Here is a 12,704-nt window from a genome sequence, read left to right as displayed (position 1 = left end):
AGCCGTGGCCACAAGAAACGGATGCCGTTCCCTCAACATATAAAGTCGTGGCCATGAGAAACGGAAAAGTTCGCTCAACATACGATCTCCTGCCCATGACTTAATATCACATTCCCACGAGTTTATATGTTGTGGCCACAACAAAATTAAATGAACCGAACATGTGACCGGGAGGGGAATGCGCAGGTGTCTTTCACTTACATACCCATGTCTTAATGCCAGAGACTGCACTATATCTTTATATGACATTTCTAATTCAAAGTAAAATGTTATCATCAGTCATCTCCATCTCCGACAGCTGTATATGGTTACAGTTTTGACTGGTGTGGTACCCTCAACATAACTCATGGCCACGAGAAATGGATGTCGTTCTCTCAAAATATGAAGTCGTGACCACGAGAAAAATATATGATCAACATATGATCTCGAGGCCACGACTTTACATCGCGTGGCCACGATATAATGATGTTGTTACCTCAACAATTTGTTATCGCGTTCCTAAGACTTAATATGACCTTCCCACGAATTAATGTCTCATGGCAACAACATATTATCACGTTCCCACTAGTTTATATGTTGTGGCCACGACAAAACTAAGTGAACTGAACATGTCCCCTCCTGGTCACCGTAGAAACGAACCAGGTAAACCGAACTACAAGTGTGAACTCACCCTAAAATGCATGTTTCAGCTGTTTTAACTGAAAGCAACTTGCACTGACATAATTATCTTAAAATATGTCACTGCTATTGTTTTGTCTCATGATGCACACCAGTTATGTGTTTTAACTAAGGCTTAATCCTGGTTTAATCTAAGACCTGTCTGTGAAACCAGGTCAAAGAGATCGTAAAACTAATCCAAATGAATTGAGCGGTTTAGTCAAAAATTTCTGAAGAGACACGATCGCTTTATATGATGAACAGATTTAATTTAAGCTTTAATTCACATAATGAATAAAAGGAAGGCAATGTGCCTATATCCATGGCAGTCGGAGAATCTGCACGCCACAAATAGTTACAATGCAGTTAAAAATAAATGAGAAGTCAAATTTTCCGATTCACAAACACAAATGGAAAAACAATTTAACTGGGCTATGTATCACCTGTTTATGAAGTCGACTAGCATACACAGCACGAGCAGCCGTGCAGCAGCCGTGTTTTCTTGCCTTTTTTTTTTCGCGGTAGGCTGCATGTTTTTATGTCATCTTATATTAAAGCGCAGCTGCTAAAATGAGGCACAGAAAAAACTGGTTGCTTTTATTTTTATACTGGGATAAATCTGGGATGGCAGATGGGGTGGCAATGCTTTTTTTAGTGTGGCAACCCGGTAGATCCCTCCCTGAATTGTTGTCAGGTTTTGGCATTTTTGATTACACTAGTCTTGTGGTTTGCACTGACAGGTCGCAGAGGAGCTACAGAACGGGCCACTGGAAGACGATGAGAGAGAGCTATTAACACTTCTTACCACTCCACATGTGAAGGTGTGAAAGTCACTTGTGCCTTCTGTAGAGATTTCCCTAACTGTGTGTATATGTGTCTTTTTGGTGAATCATCTCATCTCTAAATACAATTTATGATATTTTTAGAAATAAGGTCAGATGTATATAAACAGTTGCACCTTTAAATCCATTTGAAAGCCTCAACATTGGTATGCAGATTCTGTTACATATATGAGGCTGACACAATAAGTCCTGTTAAATCGGTATTTAAAATAATCTTGGCCTAATTAAGCTTAATTCATTGTAATTTTATTTTGTGCAGCATGACAAAATAGAATCAGATTTGCATTTACGATGTTCTAATTGGACTCTATCATTTCCTCCATGTGTCCCAGGCATCGGTTTTCTCTATTCTCTCTTTTTTTATTACTACTCTAAGTCAGTCCATCTCTGTCTGCATATTAATTATCTCTCCCTTTTACACACATGCACATTTTTTTCCTCAGCACTAGTGGATCATCCTGTCAACTTTTGTTATGATTATTCTCTCCATGACCCATCAGGCAGTGCTAACAGTACATGACACGGTTGCACAGAAGAATTTTGAGCCTGTGCTCCCCCCTCTACCAGATGATCTATACGATGAACTGGAGGAAGAATCAGTGAAGATTGTGCGTTTGGTGAAGAACAAGGAGCCTCTTGTGAGTTACAGAAAAGAAAAAAAAAGTAGTACTTTATGCATCAGAACAGGTTACATAAAATGTATTTTACAATGGTGGAGCTGTTTTGTTTATAAAATGGCTATTCTGTCCACCATCATCAAGACATACGAAATATAGTCTTATATAACTTTTGCAATCGATTGTGTCTCTTAGGGTGCGACCATCCGCAGGGACGAGGTAACTGGAGCGGTGGTGGTTGCTAGGATCATGAGGGGCGGGGCTGCAGACCGCAGTGGTGAGTGACAGCCTGGTCCCTCCCCTTCTCAGAATAACATTTTTTTACCCTTGCCAACTGTGTATTTTTACACTGTGGCCAGAAAACGATCTCAGCAGATTTGATGTAACATAATCTGTAATGACGCAATCAGGGACCATCTAAGTCAAAAACTGTTCAATCTGTTAAACCATGACAGACAACTCAATTTTCAATGGAGAGATAAAGTGAGGGAATTGAATAACCATTTATTCAATTGTTATGCAAAGAATTTACTGAGAATCTCTCCTATTAGAAATAAAAAATGATTTAAAAAAATACACATTGAATGAAATGAAAATTAGATGTCAGCAACCAAGGAGACTGTAATCACAGCAGAATCATTATTTTCTTGATATTAATAGCATTCATAGCGGATTTTTCTGATCACAAGCAAAATATTGACTAAAATCCTTGAGATTATGATTTGCTTTGGGATTACAGATTATACTGAAAATATACAGAACAGATTTCATGGTTGCCATGGAAATTCTGCTGAAATATGATGTGTGCAAAGTTGTCCTATTGAATAAATCTGTTAGAATGCATGCAATGTTATAGCATTCAATGGAAAACAAAAAAACAAGATTGAGAAATATTTGTAGATAATGTTTTTCTATACAGTGGGGTCCAAAAATCTGAGACTAATCTGAGATTTTTATTTAATCCTGAAAATAAATAGTTTTAGGATTTACCAAAAAAAAGTTTCAAACAAAGAAATAAAATAAATTTCAAAATATATAGGCTACCTATTGTAATTTTGTACTATTTATTTGAATTATTATGAATTATAAAGATAATATATAGTTTATACATAATAAAGTACATAATAATGTGTAGTATAATGTTATGAAGATCATTTATTATGTAAACTTTAGTATTAAAGGGGCACTTCACCACTGGCCACTGGCAAACTTGGCTGCTAATACAGTAGAAAGGCGAGGGAAAAAAATGAAAAAGGTGCTTCCTGACTAGAGAAAATAGAGAAAAAAGGCTGTTGTCTTCCCTTTTGCCAAATCGGTAGAAAAAGGTCAATATCCGGCATGTTGCCAACCATGGCCACTCCCATCAGTCTAATAAGATATGTTTACCACCACAGTCAAATACAGCCATGCTTTAGTAGGACATACCTCTTAGCAATTTTTTTGTCATAATGGTGTGAACTTGTGTTGTTCCTGGGTGCAAGAATTCAAAGAGTAAACGTTTAGTGCGAGTGAGTTACTTTCTGTTCCCAGTGAAGAATCTGCCGCAGAGATAATGTTCTGTCAGTTCCGCCCAACCCCCCAAGCAAAATGCTGTTGCGTACTGGTAAGAAACCGAGATAAAGTTGGCTTGACGTTTGATATTTGTCAGAGATTGAGCTTCGGAAATCTTCAATAGATTGTTAACGATTAAGCATAATGACGAACATGCCGTGTTCGTTTTTTGTTTTAGGCCTTGAGCACTTGCAACTGATATGTTGCAGGATAGGGACCATCTTTAAAGTATAAAACGAAGAGCATAAACACACAATTATTCCATCCAAATGTTTCACTCTTGAAAAAAGCTAGCAAATAGTGCACAAAGACACTTGAAACATGCACACAAATACACACAACTCTTAGTGGTACAAATAATAGTGTTCCCTTTCGTATACAGTTCACTTCGCATTGCATCAGAGAATCTTCTCTGATCTTTATGGGAAAACTCAGTTTTTTCCAAATACAGAAGCCTGATTGGTTCATGCCTGTGAATTTCACAGACAAATGGCCTTTCCCAGCTCGCACTGAACGGCTATCTAGTCAGATTTTCTCGACTGAAGCGCGAAGATTCATCTCCTTGCTGACTCTGATGCAGCGCCATGAATGTGGCTTATGCAGTGCTGCCCTGCATTTCAGGTACATTGTACATTGAGCACTCCAGCCAATTCAGGCAATCAGAGCAGCTTTTTGTGTGCTTCGGAGGCCGTTCTAAGGGGCTGCCAGCTACGAAGCAGAGACTGTCCCATTGGATAGTGGACGCGATAGAGCTAACCTACAAGTCCCTGATCTTGCAGTGCCCCATAGGAGTGAGGGCCCACTCCACCAGAGGGTTGGCCTCCTCTTGGGCATGGTCTAGTGGAATATCCATAGCTGACATCTGTGCAGCAGCTGGCTGATCATCGCAGTCCACATCTATCAGGTTCTTCAGCCTAGACGTACTGGCCCTTCAGGCACAAGTCCTGTTGGCCTAGACCAGGCTCCACCCTCAAGGGTTTTTCTAGACTTGCCATACCCTCAGACTCCGGTCAGTAGAGATGCGCGGATCAGCTCCAACAACACCCGAATCCGCAGCCAAAAACAATTCATCCACCCGCCACCCACTCCCACCAATAATTTTCTCTGATTTAGACATCCGCACCCGATGGTCAAATTACAATTATTCTTATGTGTTAGGCGTGATGATAAATGGATGCTCACCTTCAACAGCAGACTATGCAACACTAGAGAGCTGATGCACGCATCTCTAATTGTAACATAATACACTGAGGAATGCTGCATTTAAATGAACATTTATTTAAAACAAAATTTATTTGACAATTTAATTTTCTTAATGGCATAAACACAGGCTTTACTCCCTTGAAACTTAAACTGGAATGTCACTGTTTCTCTCACACACACACACAAACATGTTCACTGTTCAGCCCAGTTAATGGCTTGATATACAGTAGGCTAATTTATTAGCAGCACTATCTGTTCGAAGTCTTTGCTTCTAAAGCCTACCGATATACAACAAAAACGTGTGTCAACTCAGCCTAAAAAACTGTTAATGGCCTAGTCTTACTTAGACTTTTTCTTTGCACTGTGCAAAAACAGAATTGCATCTACTGTGCCAGGATTGAGGCGATTCCACCTCGTCTTTATATCATGGCCTGCTGCACTAAATGAGCGTTCACTCACAGCGCTTGTTGCAGGAATGCACAAGATTCTTATAGCAAGGCACTGGGATGCTCATAGCAGCTGTGGGGATTACATTTTAAACATGCTCATATTTTAGAGAATGTAGTTAATATTTACATTATTAATTATATCATATCCACCCGCGACCCATCCGCAATTAATCAGAATGTTATTTGTATTACTTGACCCACCCTATGGCCATTCAGTGCGACCTATATAGGCAGTCGGCCCCGCCCATTCTGGTGAGCTGAAAGGCCAGTTGTCTGTGAAATTCACAGACGTGAACCAATCAGACTTCAGTTTTCAGAGATGACAGAGTTTCCCCGTAGCGATCAGAGAAGATTCTCTGATGCAGTGGTGTTCCCATATCTCAGGGAACCGATGTTACATGAGTAACTGGAGCGTTATTAATAATAACTTACATTTTGGGTTAAACACATAATATTACATTTGTGTACAATTAAATCACAAAACCAAAGGGTGTGTCTTACCACTAGATCTACAAAGAACTACTTTCAGTTGGATTTACTTTGATAAGTGATGCAGAAAAAATGCTATTGATATTTAAATGTGCTAATAAATCTATATAAAATACATCTAAAACCCTAATGGGTGTGTCTTGTTACTGGTTCCTAGATGAACCACCATTTAGATGTTTTATTCACAGAACTAAAACACAACACTTACTATTGAAATGCAACAATTGAGAAAAAGCTTCCAAAGCAGTAAAGAGTTCCAAAACGCTAGAGAGTTTTACGTTCTAACTTTTAATAAATTCTTGCAGTTTTCTCTCAACTTCTAATAGTGTGTCTTGTTATCTGGACCTTAAGAAACATTTCCTTGCATGCAGGTATTTCTCTCATTTGTAATTCAGGATAAATGCTATTGAATTAAATTCCAACCTGTTAATAAATTCATTTTAAACTGCTTGAAGTTTTCCATCCGACTGTCTGTGGGCAGGGATATAAAAATGCAGAAGTATAATCTGTAGTTTTAACGAAAGCCCTGGAGTTGTCAAAAGTCTTTTGCTAAAAAAATAAACAAGAATTTTTCGGTTCAGGTAACATGGAATACGAGTAAACATTGTTTATTTACATATACTACCGACATTGTAACAATACAAAGATTGTAACAATACAAAGCAGCTGAAAATCGGTTACACTTTAAATTAAAGTTACACTTTAAATGAGAAAAGAACGTGAAATAAGTGTTAAGTATCAGACCTTTGGATCCCACTGTATTTTAAATGCACCATGATGACTCTTGACTGAATTCTCCTTCAGGTCTGGTGCATGTTGGAGATGAGTTGAGAGAGGTCAATGGAAATCTCATTATACACAAACGTCCTGAGGAGATCAGCCAGATTCTGGTGTGTTCACTATTCCTCTGTTGTTTTACAAAAGCTGAGTCATTCCCTTAAGATTCTTTATCTGAAAAGGCACTTGCGTGATTTATTGTCCTTGATTATTGTTTGTCGGGCTGCAGTCTCAGTCTCAGGGCTCGATCACTTTGAAGATTATCCCTGCCATTAAGGAGGAGGACAGATTCAGTGAGAGTAAGGTAAATGTAATCACTTGATTTGAAAGTCATAGGACAGAATAAATAGCAGTTGCTGCTGGTAATGTATGCAGTGTTATGTTATGACTCTTTAAGGTTTATTTAAGAGCCCTGTTTGATTACACGCCATATGAAGACAAGGCCACACCCTGCCAGGAGGCAGGACTGCCTTTCACATGTGGGGACATCCTGCAGGTGGTGAGCCAGGACGACCCAACGTGGTGGCAGGCCAAAAGAGTGGGAGACAGCAACCTGCGTGCCGGCCTTGTTCCTTCAAGACAGTTCCAGGAGAGGTACACAACAAAAATCATGTCAACAGTTGGTCAATTTTATTATCAGATTAGCCTCCTCCTGCAAAGTTTAATGTGGTACCTCATGTGTGTGTGTATATATATATATGTAAGGAATAATTGACGACAGGCCGTTGAATTATTAGAAAAATAATGCACACCCGAGGTGGTAATGCGGTCACGACGCGAAGCGGAGTGGCCGTTCACCTCGGGTGTGCATTATTTTTCTAATAATTCAACGGCCTGAAGTCAATTATTCCGCTTATACTACAGTTACCACACCTCGAAACATTGTTCAGATTATGTATTTTAAGACGTTTGTAAAGTTTTTGTCATTAAAATGCTCTTGTATGTAGGACTAATTTCTTACGCATCTAAACCAATGCCTCCGTTGCTAATTCCAAAACGTCATTTTAGAGTTAGTAACGGAGGTTTGAGCCACTGATAGCAGACTAATGCTGGGCACACACGACTAGCTGACACATTCTCTGACTGTTTTCATCGACTGCAGCAGATTTTAAACACCGACTTTGAACACAGACTGAACGCGCTGAACACGCGTTTGGGCATGATCAGTCATACGTATCAAATTACATTCATAACCGGCCTTAAAGTGTGTCCCCAGTTATTAATGCAGTTATTAGAGAGAGAGATGTTGCAATAATGAGACAGAAAAGCATGTGCGTCAATATTATTATTTATTTATTAATTCAATTCCTTTTAATTAATTCGAATTCATTCTTTTTTTTTCTAGCCTATTATTGACAGATGACAGACTAGCCAAATAAATGAAACACAAAGCCCTTTTAACAAGTAGGCCTATCAATAATTATTTATTTGTTATATTATCTGCAATAATAATCCGTGCTGCAGGATTATCCATTTATTTAACCTATATTCAGTTTAATTTTCTATAATAATATTGACGCACATGCTTTTCTGTCTCATTATTGCAACATCTCTCTAATAACTGCATTAATACCTGGGGACACACTTTAAGGCCGGTTATGAATGTAATTTGATACGTATGAGTGATCATGCCAAACGCGTGTTCAGCGTGTTCAGTCTGTGTTCAAAGTCGGTGTTTAAAATCTGCTGCAGTCGATGAAAACAGTCAGAGAATGTGTCAGCTAGTCGTGTGTCCCCAGCATTAGTCTGCTATCAGTGGCTCAAACCTCCGTTACTAACTCTAAAATGACGTTTTGGAATTAGCAATGGAGGCATTGGATTAGATGTGTAAGAAATTAGTCCTACATACAAGAGCGTTTTAATGACAAAAACTTTACAAACGTCTTGAAATACATAATCTGAACAATGTTTCGAGGTGTGGTAACTGTAGTATAAGCGGAATAATTGACTTCAGGCCGTTGAATTATTAGAAAAATAATGCACACCCGAGGTGAACGGCCACTCCGCTTCGCGTCGTGACCGCATTACCACCTCGGGTGTGCATTATTTTTCTAATAATTCAATGGCCTGTCGTCAATTATTCCTTACATATATATATATATATATATATATATATATATATATATATTACCTCATATGTGTATATATATAATTTTTTTTAATTAAATGCTTCAGAGAAATTCATTAAGACCCACAGTTGATTTATTTTGAGTAAATATTTGAGGACACACACATTCTTCTAAGAGAAACTTTCTTATAGTAATTATATCTTGTCTCTTTCCTAAATTTGCAGACGACTATTGTATAGGATGAAAATGGGAACACACCAGAGCCCTAAATCACCCAGAGCAACACCATGTAAGTTCTCAGAAACTACTACTGGGTAGCTTAGAGAAATAGGGTACCTACTAATTAACTAGATGTGAATTGCTTGTAAACTTTAAAACAAAATTTCTGAAAATGAGGCAGATATTCAGAAGCCAGGTGGAAGTCTTGCTTCTTTTTTGAGGTGTGCTGACTTTTGGTGAAAAAAACAGCCTTTTTTCACCTTAGAAATATTGCTAAGTTACGTAATATGCTATCAGTTTCTGATGCAGAAAAGTTAGTTCATGCATTCATGACCTCGAGACTAGATTACTGTAATGCTTTATTAGCTGGTTGTCCTGCATCCTCAATAAACAAGCTACAGTTAGTCCAAAATGCCGCCGCTAGAGTTCTTACTAGATCAAGAAAATTTGACCATATAACACCAATTTTATCATCACTGCATTGCACTGTTACCTATAAAGTTCCGTATTAATTACAAGGTATTGCTACTGACTTATAAAGCCCTAAACGGCTTAGCTCCAGTTTATTTAACGGATCTTCTATTGCCCTATAATCCATCGCGCTCTTTAAGATCAATAAATTCGAGGCTTTTGGTCATACCTAGGATATCCAGATCCACCAAAGGAGGGAGAGCATTTTCACATTTAGCTCCAAAACTCTGGAATAGTCTTCCTGATACTGTTCGTTGCTCAGACTCGCTCTCCCAGTTTAAAACTAGATTAAAGACGCATCTCTTCAGCCAGGCATTCATATAATATTTTAATCTTACAGTTAAATCCGGTCTCTACTTCATAAACGCCAGAGGAGAACTGGCCCCCGACTGAGCCTGGGTTCTCCCAAGGTTTTTTTTTTTTCTCCATTAGGTCACCTGATGGAGTTTTGATTAATCGATTCAACAGTGCTATTGATCAGCATTACCAAACGTGGATGTTTTACACCAGAAACAAACACCTGATGTACTATTTTATTTAATACTGTGAAGCTGCTTTGATACAATCTGTATTGTGAAAAGCGCTATATAAATAAAGTTGACTTGACTTGACTTGACTAAACCCTCAGAGAAAATGTGAAAGCTTACCTGTCAAAGCCAAATGGAGAAGAACGCTGGTATATTCAGATTAATTCTTTAGTTTTTTAATCCCTTCCTGTTAAATTACCCAGGAAATATAGTGTTATTTGCAAGAAAAAAAAATGGTTTATGTTCAGACGCTTTCAAATGTTTAAAATGTTTGTATCGATTCAGGTTCACAAGCTCTCAATTCGATTCCATTTTTGATTTTATCCATTTAAGCTTTATAATGTACATTTTGCGTACATATTTTTTATCTGCTAATGCTGTAACTTATACAGGCCAGTCCTTTTAAATGATGTTTTATAAACAAAGTTCGGGAGGAGCACGTTCAAATAATCAATCCAATCTACTCGTCATCAAACAATTATGTCTACCCTAATCAGCATGACAAGAAGTATATATATATCCACTCTGTCAACTCACCTAATATTCCTTGACAGTTTTCCAGCATCCCTCCACCACCCCGACTCCTCACTCTTGGCTCAATCTTTTACAGCCAGGAATACGGGGGGAGTACTTTGGGTTCGGGCCAAATACCGAGCCCGGAGCCCTCTCCTCGGACAGCACGCCAAATACGCACTTATTCTATCTGACTTATTTGTAAGTGTGAACTAGTGAACAGTACATTTAAAAAAACAGTGCATAGTTCATTCGTTTCTGGAATGGGACTATGCTGGTTGAGCTCTATGTTTTTGATTCACACAAAAAATCATAAGACTCATAAGAGTCACAAGTATCTCATCACATTCAGTACTCAATTTACATCTCACCCCATCTGCAAAAAGTGCTGTACAATTCACTGAAAACGTTTGTAGGATTTTAAGAATATATATCGGCATAGGTTAAATGAAGGGTTAGAATTTATACTTTTGACCAGGCCTATCAGAATTGACAATTCTAGTTTCAATATTCCATATTCATTTGCTTTTCATACTTGTTCATGTTACAGCAATTGTGTTTGTTTCCTAATTCTGCTTACCCGAGGTGAACAATCTTGTGAAAAAGGTAGGTGATTTTGACTTCCCCAATTCATTCTTAAGTCTGTAAAATGGTATGACGGGTATTAGTTACTAACTTATAATCATGGCTAGTCCATGAAAATAACTACAAGAATCAATATCTGAATACCCAGTACAGATACTGAAATCACTGCGCGCAGTGCTTGCTGCTTCATTTTGCTGTTGTGGTTCTCTTTGCCTCTCCAATAACTCTGACCTTTGAGTTTGTGACCTACAAAATGTCCTTGTAAAATGTATATATCCTGTCACCCCACTGATTGTCCTCTCCTTCCTGTACCCTTTCATCTGTTGTGTTCTCCTGACCCAACCCACCCTCCAGAGGACTGTGACAGTGAGGGCAGTGTCAGTGGACAGCACGTAGGTGAGAGATGTACCCTACACACTGAAATGCACTCCATATGGCTTTGGCTATGGATGATGCTTTGTTGTGTGGTGTGGTGTTAATCACTTTAAATATCATCTGGGTTCATTGTGAGCTCTTCGGTGCACTTCACCACAGCAATCAAGCGCTTGGCACATCCTAAGACCCCAGCCATTGGTCACATCTTGACAACCTGCTGCTCCGCTGCTAGCTTTGGACAACTCCCTCTGAGTTTTAGTCTCAATGGTTTTTAGTGTGTGCTTTTTGCTAAGAGGAAGATTTTTCTATGCTTACTCTTTGTGGCGCTTACTACTTAAAGGGACAGTTTACCCAAAAATGAAAATTCTGTCATCTTCATGTTGTTCAGTTGAGCCTGAATGCCTTTCTTACTTCTGTGGAAGTAATGTGGAAGAATATGCTTGCTGTTTTTTCCCCCAAGGATTCTGAAGTCATATGTTACGTATCTGTGAGGAACACATTTAAGTCATGATTCACACACATATATATAATATAAATATACAGCAATTATTATAATCTACCCCTTTGCTGTAGATCTCATGTCTCAATTGCACTTTCACATTATAAAATTTCAATGATTTGTCATGTCACGTTGACATAAAACCTGACACATTGCGTCTAAAGGCACCATATTTGCACGCAATGGTGCTTTTTTGTCATTTTGGATTTTGATTGCCCCAGTCCCTATCCACTTTTTTCTTTTTATGGAAAAAAGCAGCCAGTACGTTCTTTAGCACTCTGTTTTATTGTTCCATTTCCGCCACATAAGAAAAAAAGTCATAATTATGGCAGTTGAAGTTATGAGATAAAAATACAATTATGACAAACATTTTGAAAATAATTTCAACTTATGTCATATTTATGATTTACCAAAGCATGTATTTTTTTCTTTTGTGATGGAAATGGGCTTCCATAGGGAAAAAAAACAATTTGAAGCATTTCTTTTTGGATGAACTATTCATTTAAGTATAAAGCACAGGTGCACTGCTATAGCCAGGGAACTATTGCTTTGGGCTAATGGCTCACGCAGGCTTTGGCATGGCTGATAGCTCATGATAGTCTTTATAGAATTATACTGGATGTGTGATGGTCTAACATTAGTTGTAGTTTCTCCAAAGTGTAAGGCGGTGGCACCGTCCTGTGGCCAGGCCTTTTCCTGGGAGTTTTATTCAGGTACCACGTTTCTTTCATACTTGTAAGGTAAATGGATGCATTGCTGCTTTAACTTATTCAGGGCATATTAAATTGTACAAAGCAGATGAACAGCGTGCTGCTATTTGACCCTGAGATGCAGCTGTGACATAAAATCAGCTGCAGTGTG

General features: G+C 38.4%; 1 protein-coding gene across 1 annotated transcript in view; it reads left to right on the top strand.

The window, feature by feature from the left end:
• Window positions 1-12,704, top strand: part of mpp3b (MAGUK p55 scaffold protein 3b) — a gene marked incomplete at its 3' end in the record, with an annotated part of 82,418 nt that overhangs the window by 53,968 nt on the left and 15,746 nt on the right. The window contains exons 4-13 of the mRNA XM_081392911.1: window positions 1,398-1,478; window positions 2,000-2,137; window positions 2,312-2,393; window positions 6,613-6,698; window positions 6,815-6,889; window positions 6,983-7,179; window positions 8,879-8,943; window positions 10,970-10,990; window positions 11,324-11,365; window positions 12,491-12,556. Coding sequence (XP_081249037.1) covers window positions 1,398-1,478; window positions 2,000-2,137; window positions 2,312-2,393; window positions 6,613-6,698; window positions 6,815-6,889; window positions 6,983-7,179; window positions 8,879-8,943; window positions 10,970-10,990; window positions 11,324-11,365; window positions 12,491-12,556 — 853 coding nt within the window. The remainder of the gene's footprint in view (window positions 1-1,397; window positions 1,479-1,999; window positions 2,138-2,311; window positions 2,394-6,612; window positions 6,699-6,814; window positions 6,890-6,982; window positions 7,180-8,878; window positions 8,944-10,969; window positions 10,991-11,323; window positions 11,366-12,490; window positions 12,557-12,704) is intronic.

This window comes from Scardinius erythrophthalmus (assembly GCF_964197995.2).
Source record: "Scardinius erythrophthalmus genome assembly, chromosome: 18".
Classification (NCBI taxonomy): Eukaryota; Metazoa; Chordata; class Actinopteri; order Cypriniformes; family Leuciscidae; genus Scardinius; species Scardinius erythrophthalmus.
Note: the sequence above shows the minus strand (reverse complement) of the source record. Positions and strands in the feature narration are given on the sequence as shown.